Source organism: Stigmatopora argus, chromosome 17 (genome assembly GCF_051989625.1).
Source record: "Stigmatopora argus isolate UIUO_Sarg chromosome 17, RoL_Sarg_1.0, whole genome shotgun sequence".
NCBI lineage: Eukaryota > Metazoa > Chordata > Actinopteri > Syngnathiformes > Syngnathidae > Stigmatopora > Stigmatopora argus.
This window is the reverse complement of record NC_135403.1, coordinates 5,974,648-5,988,488: the sequence shown is the minus strand read 5'-3', so window position 1 is coordinate 5,988,488 and position 13,841 is coordinate 5,974,648. Positions and strand designations below refer to the sequence as shown.

Here is a 13,841-nt window from a genome sequence, read left to right as displayed (position 1 = left end):
GAGCAACGATTTCAATGGTAATTATCAATAACCTTCCGGGCGACCAAAAGACCGGTGACCAAAAGACCGGCGACCAAACGACCGGCGACCAACCGACCGGCAACCAAACGACCGAGTCCCGGACAGCCTGGCCTTTGCATGGCAAATTTAGGAAATAATTCACAGTCATTCTTAAATTTCCAAAATTACATTGAAGAGTGAAAAATTAAGTGTCCATCCACCCTCTGGGCCCTCGTAGCTCTCCATCCTTCTCCTTCCTACTTTCTATTTGCCATTGTAGCCCTCTATTGACTCCAGCATCAATAATGCAAGCCTCTAATGTCTCAAGTCTGCACTAACTGACAAACTACAGTCGCCATCTCTCGCTGAAGTGTGTCTTGCTCTCTCATGCTCTTTCCACAAGCAAGGAAGCAAAAGCCAGTAAGAGAGAGGCTGGGAAGTTTTGACCTTGTCTTGGATGCTCATGTTCCTTGCTAGCTTTAAAGTCGGCCCTAATGGGCAGTACTTTAACAGGAAGCGCAAATCGATGCCTGGCTAAGTGAGGCAAAAACATGGAACAATGATTTAAATAAAAGACTCGTAATAGTCCATTTATTTTTGCTCCAAGTTTCTCCCATCACAGAGTTCATCACGGAATCACATCGACACACTAAAATGCACTTAACAAGGTCTATTTTCTATCAGGTGATAATTTGGAAAGTTTCTTACACACGAACATTACAAAACAGCTCAAGCTTTACCTCAAACAGTTTGCTCACTGTAAATGGAGCCTTAAATATTTTAAAGAAACTATCCAAATACAGCTTCACAAGCCATAATTTTCAGAAATAACAGCTAGCGCTAAAAAAAAAGGCAAAGTGGTATTCATTCATTAGTCATTTTAAAGTTATTAAAGTGGTTTTAGTTCACTTTGGTGAAACTTGATGGCATCATATTGAGATGAGCGTCTAATAAGTTTGCAGGTGTTAAAAAACATTTTGTTTAATGTGGATTATACTTAAATAAGTCAGAATTTTTTCAACCAGGTTCTGATTGTATTAGTAGATTGTATAGACTATCAACTACCTACCATCACTACCACTTAATTTGTGAATCATTTAACCTTTGTGAATTACGTGGCAAGGTGCATTTTAAATTTTGTCCATTAAATAAAATCAATCCCTTAAAAGTAAGTTACTGTAATCACGCATCTATCCAAACGACTATAATATATGTTCATATCAGTATTAATTCTCACACAAATATGTATAAACTTTCCTCTTGGCAAGCCATATATTATCCAGTCATTACAAGAACAAAGCTGCATTTTTGTTCATTAAAAGATTTGTCAGTGTTTCAATGTAATATCTATCCAAATGTAATAATCAGTGTCAAATTACATTCTGGATTCACTTCTTTTCAATTACCAATTGCTGTTATGAAACTAAATTTCCAGTCACTGTGGAGAGTAAATGAGAGCAGGAACGAGAATACGTACTAGGTTTAAAAAAAATACAGACATTCATCATCGTGAGGTCTTTTTAATGCTAACAAATGATGCCATAGCTGGGAAAATCATTTTTTTGTTGGTCTTCTTACCTAGCAGCAGAATAAGGCCTCGGTTGCAGCTTGGGGAGATGCTCTAAAAAAAAAGGGCATACCTGTCAATCATTCTGTTGTTGTGCAAATATGTTATTAACCATGATGGATGGATGGAAAGGCATCGTGATCTAAAACATTGTATTTTCAGCAACCCTCACCAGGACATGCCGCTGCTACATTTATTAAAAAATACAAAGTCAGGCCATTTGAATCCCAAGTGTCTGAATGTGAAAGCAGTGGGAAGCAGATTGCTTACGTGAACCTTATTGCGAAGCCAACCATGAAGGTGCCCTCTTTTGAATAATAACCTATGCACACACATTAGCAAGGGTGGGGAACTGGAATTTTGAAAATATAGAAGAAGCCGAGCTTCCCCTGCAACAGGATATGCCATCTACACTGCCACAAATTAAATGTGGGCAAAAAAAAAGTGTGTTGGATCACTTGGAAGTTAGATGTGAATAATAGAGGACCCCGTAAGAGTCATACTCAAGTAGTTGAGACCCCACAGAATCACACTGTTCAGCTAAATCGCTTGGAAAGAGCAACAGCTGGACAAAATCTGCTTACCCTGTTGCCCTGACACCTCTAAACAGCTCAAGGTGTTAGGAATGCAACTCAGCAGGTGAATGTCAGGTTTATTTAAATTGAAATGGCATGCACAAAACTAACGTTGAAAGATGATATAATAAGTTCAGTCTGGAAAATCACTGACAAAAAGAGCACCTTGCTAATCAAACCTAATTTGGATTACTACTCGTTTAGGCAGTAGATAATCTGATCCTTTTGATGCCTGAATTACTTCATAATGGTGAATGTATTAAAGGTATTTATTACCTGTTTAGATAAAAATGTTGCAACTTCAAATGTGTTTTAAAATCTTCTGAGAAAGTGGTCAACTGAAAAGGCACCTGAGCCACCCTAACCCGGACCCCCACTAAATCCAAACAATTTTAGGGATTTTTTTTAAATTTGGGTTTAGGGGTCCGCACCAAAGTTTGATTAATGATGACTCGATAAAATATGCCAGTAAGCGTAACCTACAAAACAACACAAATTGTTGCATTAAAATAAAATAATGGGCAAAATGTAATTGTTCACTCTTAAACCTGTGCAAACTTTTATTAGCAATAAACAATGAAACACAAATTATTTTTGCACGATGTATGCAGTTTTTATAAAAAAAAGGCATAGTTGAAAAAAAATTGATTACCATTTTTAGTTGTATAGAATATATTTTATTTCATATAATTGCGAGTCTTTAAATTAAAGAATGGACTGATGTTTTTTAGAAGTCAAATGTGGAAGGAAGGTTCTAATGTCTTAATTTAAATTCACAAGCAGTGGCTACTTTTATAGGCACCTCTGCGTTTAATATAATGTACGCAATCGTATTAAAAGATTTAAAAACTTTGGCACTCAATTAAAAAAGTTGAAAGATGGCTCAACCCTGAAAAATGCTTTTATTTTTTCACAATTTCTTCTAAAATGACAAGGAGTAGAATTTTGGAGCTATTAATCTAAAATATCAAAAAGCTTTTTATGAAACTGTGCACCTTGTTGCTGAGAAATAATTTAAATGTATTATATAAGACCTCAAAAAAGTAATCTGTTCATTTAATGCAGGAGTGTTGCCCAGAAAACTTTTGAAAGAATGAATAAATGTGAGACACTAACTTTTCTATCTTTCTATTCAGTGCATATGCAAAGTTTTTTTTTAAAGAGACAGAAAGTCACATAATGGTGTGAATACTAAAGTTGTCTCACCAATAGAACTGCAAAGTTGTTACACATTTAAAAGAAACGACCTCACTTAAACTTTCTTCTAACATTACAATTAACACTGGAATCTTGACATGTATTGTAATTTGTAAGAGGCCTTGCAAGCTCTTTCCTAATGTAGTTTTACACAAATTTTGTCATATTGTCAATCTATAACAAAAAAAAACATGAGTTTCAATCAAAAAAAAAAACATTGTTATCAGTCTACATGATTTTGATGAATGATGATCAAGTCTTTATGGTTACGAATAGAAAAGTAATAAGCCCTTTCCACCTTGATACAATTACTTTCGAGGCCTGTGGTAAATTACAGTGGTACCTCGACATACGATCTTAATCCGTTCCGGGACTGAGCTCGTATGACAAGTTTCTCGTAACTCGAGGTAAAGTTTCCCATTGAAATGAATGGGAAACAAATTAATTCGTTCCAACTATCTGAAGAAAACACCAAAAACAGGATATTGGATTGGAAAACATGTTTTATTTCTTATAATTCACCATCTATTAACAAAGTAATAAATAACGAGTGGTTTGATAGTAATAATGTGTTTAATAGGAGTAAAATTAGACACATTTCGCGGAGGGAAGAGAACAACACACGCGGAGGGGGGGGGGGGGGGGGGGGGGGGGTTCGGGGTGACTTTCTCCACGGCAACATTGCACTCTTAAACGAACAAACACATTTAAATTAACTTGGATAACTAAAAAAACAGACACTCAACCTTTAATGTAACTTCAAACAAAACTAAATTCTAAATTAGTTGTAATCTTTTTTACCTTACTTAGTTCTACGGGGTGACACCACCTGGCCGCTCCGCGGAAGTCTTCAAAACAAACGCATCAAGCGTTGTTTGTTTTTGTCTACCCTTCAAAATATTTCGATAATGTCGAATACAAATGTCATCATAATACGATGATGCGCGACCACTTGCCAGTTTGTCAGGGTGAGTCTTTTCAATAAAATCCGAAACCTCTTGCCACTTCGCGAGCATGTTTTTGATATCTTTTGTAGCCGCCTCCTCGCTACTAAATTCCGGCAACAAATGTTCACGCTCCTGTAGGTCGATTAAATCCTGTCCGCCTGGGCATTTTTTTTCCCAAAAAAGACCAGTTTCATCGCAGTTGAAAACTTGCTGGGGGGTGTAATTTTCCTGGGCGATAATCAAGGCAAATGTCTTAATAAATTCCACCGCAGCTTTCGAATTGCAACTCGCCGCTTCTCCGTGTCGGATTACAGAGTGTATTCCAGATCGTTTTTTAAATGTTTCGAACCAGCCATGACTCGCTTTAAATGTTTGTGAAGTTGTTGAAGGCTCTCCTTTCGTTGATATCAAATCTATGTAAATTCGGCTGGCTTTTTCACAAATGGTAGACTCGGCCAGGCTATCTCCTGCTAATTGTTTATCTTTTATCCACAATAAAAGAAGGTTCTCCATCTTGTCGTGAATGTCACTGCGCCGGTGGGAAATGATAGATAGTCCTTTGGTCGGCCTCTTCTCCTTAATTGCGTCCCTCTGCTTAAGGATGGAGGATATGGTTGACGTATTCCTCTCGTATTGCCGAGCGAGCTCGGTAACACGTACCCCACGCTCATGTTTTTCAATTATTTCGCGTTTCATGTCCATTGTCAACGGTCGCCTTTTCTTAGCAAAACTTTGCCGATCCATTGTAATACGTATTGTTTACCTGGTATGTAAATGTAGACCAAGTGGGGGGGAAACGCGTGTGGAAATGCAAAGTCCGCCCACCAGTGCTCGTAGACATATTTTTTACACGAAAGAGATGCAAAAACAAAAAAATGCCATGGCGACCTGGCTTGGTCGCATGACGAAACTTTGACCGCATCACGGGCGAATTATTCGATCGAAATTTCCCCCGTAAGACGAGCATTCCGTATGACGAACGGTCGTATGACGAGGTACCACTGTATATTGAAAAGACGCTTCCAAATAGCACTCCACTGTGACCTTTTCACATATAGAAGGGAAAAAAAATCGGATCATATAGTACGAGAAAGGAGGAAGTATATTTGTAGTCTCCTGTGCTCTTGGATGCGCTCTCATTATTTATAGTTACCGTCAAGCCATAAGTATACACCCTGATCTTGCAGTCTAATGAACACGGAGGGGTGCATAACATGATGTCCTTCGTGCGCTGAGTCAGGGTTCATGATTAACCTCTGCTCCAAGATCACCCTTACATTTGAGCAAACCTCTGTTTCTGTGGTCCACACACAAAATAACATCTGTTGCTCTTCTTCCAACTCCATATTTTCTAAAATAATGATCCCTGATTTCTGCATCAAATCACTGCTATGGAGCGAAGAAGAAAAAAAATAAGGGGCTGGTATGAAGGCCAAAAATAACTGACCACTGTGAAAGGGCAAGACCCCTGTAACAGCTGCTATAGAGGACATGTAAAATTTGGTCCAGTAAACTGAAAACTAGCTTGCTTGACTAATACTAAAGGAGAAATATTTTCTAGACTGACATACAAAAAAAGAGGGATTCAAATTCATCGACTTTGAGGGGAGAAAAATGGCAACAACGACGAACTTGCTTTGTTGAAGAAGAAAAATAAAAGACAAAAGAACAGAAATGAAAGTCTCCCAATGGGCAGACCTCAGTTCTTTGCTGTTTGTATAAATTCATTGCTGTCAAGAAAAAAAACGACCTTCAGAAAGCTTGCTTTAACAAGGCAACAACGCCCCTATCTGGATGAAAATTGTATCACTGGACACACTTGGCAAAGATGTAAGATTAAATTTAATATGCTTATTAAAACGAACCAATTTTATTCACGTGTTGCGTTGATAAATAATATTTTCAATTCGGAATTTGATACACTGCAACATTTAGGTGGCCTTGATTGAATATAGTATGAATAGAATAGTTACCCTCGTGTACCCAACTTTGTGGAGACCCTCATAGGGTGTCAAAAAAATGAGCGCATGGTAAAAAAAAATAATAATAATAATTCAGGTGAACTTGGTGGAATGGGTCTGCATTTCTGCCGTCTTCAGCAAATTGACTGGTAATGCATTCTCCCATGAAGTTTAAATATGTTATCTTCCTCGAGTTCAATTTCTGTTTTACTATACTCCAGAAAAATAAGTCTAGGGGGAACGTTCTGGTGAACGAGGGGACCACTCCACAGAATTTATGAACACCCTTAAAAACAGCAAAATTATTAGGAGATACATGAATTTTGAGAAAATTAAATTGCTAAAAAGTCATTAGTAATGATATTCTGGTATAGCTTGAGGAATGTAATGTTACTTTTGCGGTAAATTGCAAAAAAGTCATTAGTAATGATTTTCTGGAATAGCTTGAGGAATATAAAGTTACTTTTGCGGTTTGTTTTTTACTTGTTTGGATAATTTAATAACACATTAAAGCACGTGTGTCAAAGTGGCGGCCCAGGGGTCAAATCTGGCCCGCCGCATCATTTTGTGTGGCCCGGGAAAGTAAATCATGAGTGCCGACTTTCTGTTTGAGGATCAAATCAGAATGAAGAGTATAGGTGTATATTAAATTACCTGATTATCCCCCTTTGAATTCAATAATTGTAATTTTTTAATCATTTTTTCTGTTTTTAGTTCCAAAATCATTTTGTAAAATCTAAAAATATATAAAAAAGCTAAAATAAACATTGTTTTAGATCTATAAAAAACTGAATATTTAGGGCTTTTAATCCAGTTCTTTTAATCAATTTATATATAAAAATCTAAATATTATATCTAAAATGGTCCGGCCCACATGAGATCTGGTCACCATGAATGTGGCCCGCCAACCAAACTGGGTTTGACACCCTGGCATTGAAGAAAAGTTTGTGGAAGGTTGGGGCATATGCCAACTATGAGGCTACTGTTATTTTTTTTATATGGTCTGTATTCTGGGAAAAAGATGCTAATCCAATTTTTTCCACCCAAGTAGGTAATGCAAGCACTTTGAGTTGCTCCGTATTTATAATTTTTAAATTATTGTAAAAGAAGAACAGGGTGTAAATAAAGTATGGGGATATTTACGGAGATATACAACATACTTAGGATCTTTAATTTAAAAAATAAACGAAAAATAAATCTGAATCGACCTAAAACTCAGTTGAGCGTTCTCATTTTTTGTATGGAATATGGCTTTAAGCAAGTAAAATGACTCAACAACTAAAACCCTGACATAATGGGGCCACATCAACACCAAGATAAGAGAAATTGATCTAACCTATGAAAAGACTGAGGGGAGGCAGGCAGGATGGGAAGGCAGCAAGAAGCTCCAAAACACTGAGGCTGGACTCTCTCACAAACTGGTTGTAGTCAGCGGTGCCCTGTTTGCTACAAAGTTCTTGCAGTCTTCTCCTCTGCATAACGTCTGTTGTATGCTCAGCCAGTGCTCGCAAGAAGGCCTGAGAAGGAGAGAGACCTGGTTAATAATCACATGGAAGTCGATTCATACTGACTTAGATTTCTTACATATATATGTATATATGCATATAGTAAACGTATATATGCAAATATATATTCTTCATGAATATTGCATCATGTTATGCACTATAGGAAAATATTATTGATGAGCACAAAATAACTATAGTACATGGTGTTGAGAAATTTTGTGTCGTTTCTTATTGCCCAATATAGTATAGTTTAAATTTACATTAAAAAAGGGATTTAGAGAAATAATGATACAAACTTTCAGTACTGATCTGCTTTATACTTTCATCTGTATGAGTCAGTAGTTTTGCCATAGCGATACTTTGACTCATTTTCTGTATAATTTCTGTCTATATATATATATATATCATTCATTTATTCATTTTCTGAATCACTTATTCTCTCAAGGGTCACGGAGGGTGCTGGAGCCTATCCCAGCTAACTGTGGACACCAGGCAGGGGACATGCTGAATTGGTGGCCAGCCAATCACAGGGCACAAGGAGAGAGACAATAATTCACGCTCACACTCATATCAAGGGGAAAATTAGAGTTTTCAACTGCCCTGCATGTTTTTGGGATGTGGGAGTAGACCAGACTACTTGGAGAAAACCCACGCATGGGCAGGGAGGGGAATTCCACACAGTGAGGACCCACCTGGGCTTGAACCCTCAACCCCAAAACTGTGAGGCCAACGCGCTAACCACTCGTCCACCGGGCCGCCGTAATAAATGTGCAACTATGAAATCTTCAAAGATAATAATGCAAACATTTTGACATTTATTTGATATAATGTTTCAGGTTAAGCCCCATAATTACATGGGTGGAGTAGTAAAATAAAACATTTATTGCCTGAGATTTATGTCACAATTGGGGTGTGAATGCCATGAAATTCAAGAGAAAAGTCTGCATTTAAACACCATTAATTATTTTGTCTTTCTTGAAAAAGATTAAGTGTTTTAATCATGGCAGGATATTTGGTGCCATCTTTCACTGAGATTCTGTTGTAAATTAAAAAAAAAAAAAAAAATTAAAAACCTAAATGAAATGCTTTTAGATGTATTCTTATTAGTGTTAGGGGTTAGAGGCCACTCAGTTAATCCATAGATATTGACGCTTTTCTCTTGCAATTATTGTTTTTTTTTATTTCCCCCCAAACTAAATATATTTTCAAATACACCTGAATATTCATGTTTGTACTTACCTTCTTGGGAACACTCCTAATTTCTAGACACCATGTTAGCAGGTACAGTAAAGAAATGTTCTGAGGTAGATATGAGGGCACTTGAGCACCTGTGATCCAGAAGAAGAAAAAACGCACATTACCACACAACTGGAATGTCACGCTTTAAGCATATTTACTGCATAAGTAAAATTCACACATGTTGTCGGTTTGTCATTTCAACTCAGTGCTGAAGAAATATGCAATAAATGCCAACCTTTTTTCTTTGTGTTTTTAAGTAGAGAAATGTGGACATGGTGATTCTTCTTATCCTCAAGGTTCAATCTTTGAAGCAATTGCATGACCTCAGATGTTCTATTCGGGCAGAAAACGTCAAACGAATCCCCAGGTTGATAGTTGAACATTGGATACGCCTTGAGGAATAATAATAATAATTACAAACCATACGTACGGCATGGAGGAAAACAAACCATAAAATATTCCTCTTAAAGATCTTACCGAGATGTCAAGCTCAAGAAGTATGGCTGTCTTGACTGACTCGCCTCTTGTTAAACAAACTGCACGTGATATAGGAACCTTATAGAGAGCTTCACTGTTTAATGGTGCACAAATCTGAAAGAAATGGATTCTGACGGTAAAACATACACATGGAAGAAAAAAAACAGTTTACTAGAACTTAAATTAATTCAAATTATAAGAGGAAGGGAATCTGGAATATATAAATAGCAATGATTAACAAACAAGCATTCTGACTCTACCTCATCCGCAGTGTCTAATTCCAGAAGAACCACGTCAAGATATGGTGGAGGAAGAATGGGAACATTTAAAGGCAAGTCCGACAATGGAGGCAGAGAGTGTGACAGTGAAGGTGCATTGGACATTCCAGAATCCACATTGGATCTCTCCTGTGGTAAAGTGGTTAAATTGACACTTTCAACCGACAGGGATGCCACCTGTGGTGTAGTATCTGAAGATGTAGATTGACAACTTGGGTGTGAAACAGGAGTCTGATGGTCAGTGATGGTTAGCAAGTTGAGTTGGAGATCAGATGTGTGCGACATGGTAATGGTCTTTTCTGCATCCTCTTTGGAAGTCCATTCGGGTTCCATATTTGTTAACGCTGCTTTGACAGCTTTCCAAAGTCCTTCAAGCCAAGGATCCACAACCACCTCCAACCTTTGAAAAACACAAGTAGCTTAAAAGTGGAGAATTGCCAAAGGGAGGTACCAAATTGGAAGGAATGTGAAAAACAAAGCATGCTTTTATAAATGCAGTGTTTCAACTTATTTGTATGTTATTTGCCAGAAAGATTCATTTTTATCCCCTATCTGGAGAGAGAAAACTTCTTGAAATAGATTGAAATATTTTTTTCAAAAGGCAAATAAAGCTTGTACAAGATTGTCATTTAAAAATTGGCACTATCAATTATTTTGCAATTAGAACCCAAGTAATACTCTATACTCTAACATTATTACTTACAATATCAGGCTACCAATGATTGTATGGTTGCTAAAAGCATATTTTAAAATGACTATATTTGAGTTAATGCTTTGAATATTAATAACCAGGGCATACACACTGGAATATGGAATGTATTTCTCTTGGAATTCTTATTCTTATCACTTTGTATATAGCACCTCCCCTTGTTATTCCCGCTTAAAGTTTGTCTCCGCCTACCTTGAATAAAAGTGCTCACGGCCCGCTTTCAGATGTGTATTTGGCAAAGCAGAGCTACCAGATCGACGTGGGCTCTGTCCGCTCGCCCCCTCCCCCTTCGAAGGAGCGGGGGGCGAACAAGAGACAAAGAAGCGAGCGAGCCGCGTCCATCTCGGAAAGCGGCCTGCCATTTCACCACTCCGGAAGTCTAAAACGACGGAGTCTAAAACTATTTCGTGCTTGAAGATTATTTTGATGTTGGGGATTTAGCCCTCACACATACATTACGTAATTGAAGTACATTTTTTAAATTAAAATTCCAAATATCTATATACATATAGTGGTACCTCGTCATACGACCGCTTGTCATACAAAATTCTCGTCTTGCGAGGGAAATTTCGATTGAATAATTCGTCCGTCATGCTATCAAAATTTCGTGATGCGACCAAGCCAGGTCTTTTTTGCATATCTTTCGTGTATAACAATATCTACGAGCACGGAACGATTAATTCAGACGAGTTTCTCATATGACCAGAAAACGCACAATGCACGGGCAAAAAGAGGGCTTTCTGGGTAATGAAGTATACTCGTGCACACAACACCCATAGGCAATGGCAACCTTTCTCAGAATAAAACTTCATTACCCACAATCAATACGTGGGTAAGCTCAACTATTGTATTTCCTGTTATTCTTTCTAAGGAAAGAAGCTCCCGCGATCGTTCTTTAAAGACTATTTCTCGTTGGCAAGTGGTCGTGCGTTATCCTATTGTGATGACATTTGTATGCGACTTCATCAAAATATTTTGAAGGGTAGACAAAAACAAACAACTCTTGATGCGTTCGTTTTGAAGACTTCGGCGGAGCGGCCAGGTGGTGTCAACCCGTAGAACTACGCAAGGTAAAAAAGATTACAACAAATTTAGAATTTAGTTTTGTTTGAAGTTACATTAAACGTTGAGTGTCAGTATATAGTTATCCAAGTTAATTTAAATTTGTTTGTTCGTTTACAAGTGCATTGTTGCCGTGGATAAAGCCCCCCCGAACAGCCCCCCCGCCTCAGTGTGTATGTCGTTCCCTTCCCCTCCGCGAAATGCGTCTAATTTTAATCCTATTAAACACTATTACTATCAAACCACTCGTTATTGATTACTTTGTCAATATATGGCGAATTATAAGAAATAAAACATTTTTTCCAATCCAATATCCTGTTTTTGGTGTTTTTTTCAGAGAGTTGGAACGAATTAATTTGTTTCCCATTCATTTCAATGGGAAACTTCCGCTCGAGTTACGAGAATCTTGTCATACGAGCTCAGTCCCGGAGCGGATTAAGCTCGTATCTCGAGGTACCACTGTATAGACAATGGAGCAGCAGCATCTATAACATTGTGTTCATAAGATTCGTATTGTTATGTTTTGAGATTTTTTTTTCCACTGTCTCGCACCCACTCTCATTTGTTTCCCTTATACAAGACTTACCCTACACCATCATCTGCATAACCTGATGCATAGAATTGTTGGCCTCCGAGTTCCTGTAGACGGCGCTCAATTGTCTTGCCACAGTTGCAAAAGTTTTCATAATTTGAGTCTCCTAAAGCTGGAAGAGACTTACACTGTGAGTCAGAAATTGACACTAAGTACACAGACAAATTATTATTGACAATCAAGTTGCAATTAAGGCCACCTGATTTTGGTTCTTTCGCCTGCCTTGGGCGCAGGCAGCGTCGGATCGAAACCCACTCGGTGGTGGTGTGATTGTGAGCGCAAATGGTTACCCATCTCTATGTATGCCCTACAAATGACTGGTGACCAGTCTAGGGTCTAGGACACGTCTCAAAGTGGCGGCCCGGGGGCCAAATCTGGCCCGCTGCATCATTTTGTGTGCCCGGGAAAGTAAATCATGAGTGCCGACTTTCTGTTTTAGGATCAAATTAAAATGAAGAGTATAGATGTATATTAAATTTCCTGATTTTCCCCCTTTTAAATCAATAATTGTAATTTTTTAATCATTTTTTTCTGTTTTTAGTTCCAAAATCATTTTGTAAAATCTAAAAATATATAAAAAAGCTAAAATAAACAGTTTTAGATCTATAAAAAAATGAATATTCAGGGCTTTTAATCCAGTTCTTTTAATCCATTTATTTAAAAAATCTAAATATTATATCTAAAATGATCCGGCCCACATGAAATCGAGTTGACGTTAACGCGGCCCGCGAACCAACCCGAGTCTGACACCCTTGGTCTAGGAAGTCATCTGGAATAGGCTCCAGCAACCTCACACACTTGGACAGGACGATGGTTAAGTGGTTAATATGTCCGCCTCACAGCTTTGAGATCGAGTGTACCATATTTCTTGTATGGATTATATGATATTTTGTCTCTTTCTGCCAATGATTAGCTGGCTACCAATTAAGGGTGTCCCCCACCTACTGCTCAAAATTGGCTGGGTTGCCTCCAGGACCCCAACGACTCTTGTGAAGTGAAGTGGTTTGGAAAATGAATGAAAGGTTTCACTTACCTAAAAGTGCATAGTGAAGGTTTTTAAAGTGATCAGATGAGAGGTTCTGCTTCTTTAAATGCCTGACGAATTTCAAAGCATTGTCTGGTGGCTCCCCATCTCCAGTAGTAGACACAATGAAGATTACTGGGGACTTCTCCTTCTCCAAATTGTACTGTAAAAGTTACAGTAATTTTAAAAAAGTGATAGGAGTGGACCCATGATACAAAAACAAACATTGTTGATCACTACATTGGATCTTTGCATGCAATTGTTATTTGCTACCTTATCTTTTTGATTCAAACAGCTGATCTCAGCAAGTAGTCCATGCCCCTCTGCCTCTTCAGCGACCCCCTCCGCTATGGACTGGGCTTGACCTTTTTGAGACCCATAGAGAATGACAATCCGAGGTTTGACTTCGCTTCGCATTCTGCAGGAAAACACAGATGTTTAAATTGAGAGAATAAAAAGATATAGCTTGAAATATTTCCTCACAAAATTCATAAATCGGTGCTTTCCTTTACATTCATAAATGATAATTGGTTATCCAAACAATTGTACTCGAAAACTATGTACATACTTAATTGATGACAGCTGAGTTACTACCCACGTGGAATCTTACTCTTCTTACTGTCTATCTAGATTCTTAAACTTAAAACATGGTGTCGATCCAACAGAAGATTGTACCCCGTAGCATATTAAAGGTTGTAATAAAGCCAA

At 37.8% G+C, this 13,841-nt stretch overlaps 1 protein-coding gene across 11 annotated transcripts in view; it reads right to left on the bottom strand.

Moving 5' to 3' along the window:
* Positions 1 to 13,841, bottom strand: part of mtrr (5-methyltetrahydrofolate-homocysteine methyltransferase reductase) — a 57,282-nt gene that overhangs the window by 43,288 nt on the left and 153 nt on the right. For 9 of the 11 annotated variants that reach the window (XR_013305800.1, XR_013305805.1, XR_013305802.1 and 6 more), the window contains exons 2-10: positions 13,407 to 13,551; positions 13,143 to 13,296; positions 12,104 to 12,221; positions 9,729 to 10,146; positions 9,469 to 9,582; positions 9,227 to 9,383; positions 8,992 to 9,080; positions 7,584 to 7,764; positions 1,579 to 1,621 (exon numbers count right to left, since the gene is read on the bottom strand). Coding sequence is in view for 1 of the 11 variants with exons in the window: in XM_077624196.1 (XP_077480322.1) it covers positions 1,579 to 1,621; positions 7,584 to 7,764; positions 8,992 to 9,080; positions 9,227 to 9,383; positions 9,469 to 9,582; positions 9,729 to 10,146; positions 12,104 to 12,221; positions 13,143 to 13,296; positions 13,407 to 13,550 (1,418 nt within the window). In the remaining 10 variants the exon portion in view is untranslated. Of the gene's footprint in view, positions 1 to 1,578; positions 1,622 to 7,583; positions 7,765 to 8,991; positions 9,081 to 9,226; positions 9,384 to 9,468; positions 9,583 to 9,728; positions 10,147 to 12,103; positions 12,222 to 13,142; positions 13,297 to 13,406; positions 13,554 to 13,701 lie in introns of all 11 variants that reach the window. The other 2 variants (XR_013305803.1, XR_013305806.1) reach the window with 2 other exon arrangements.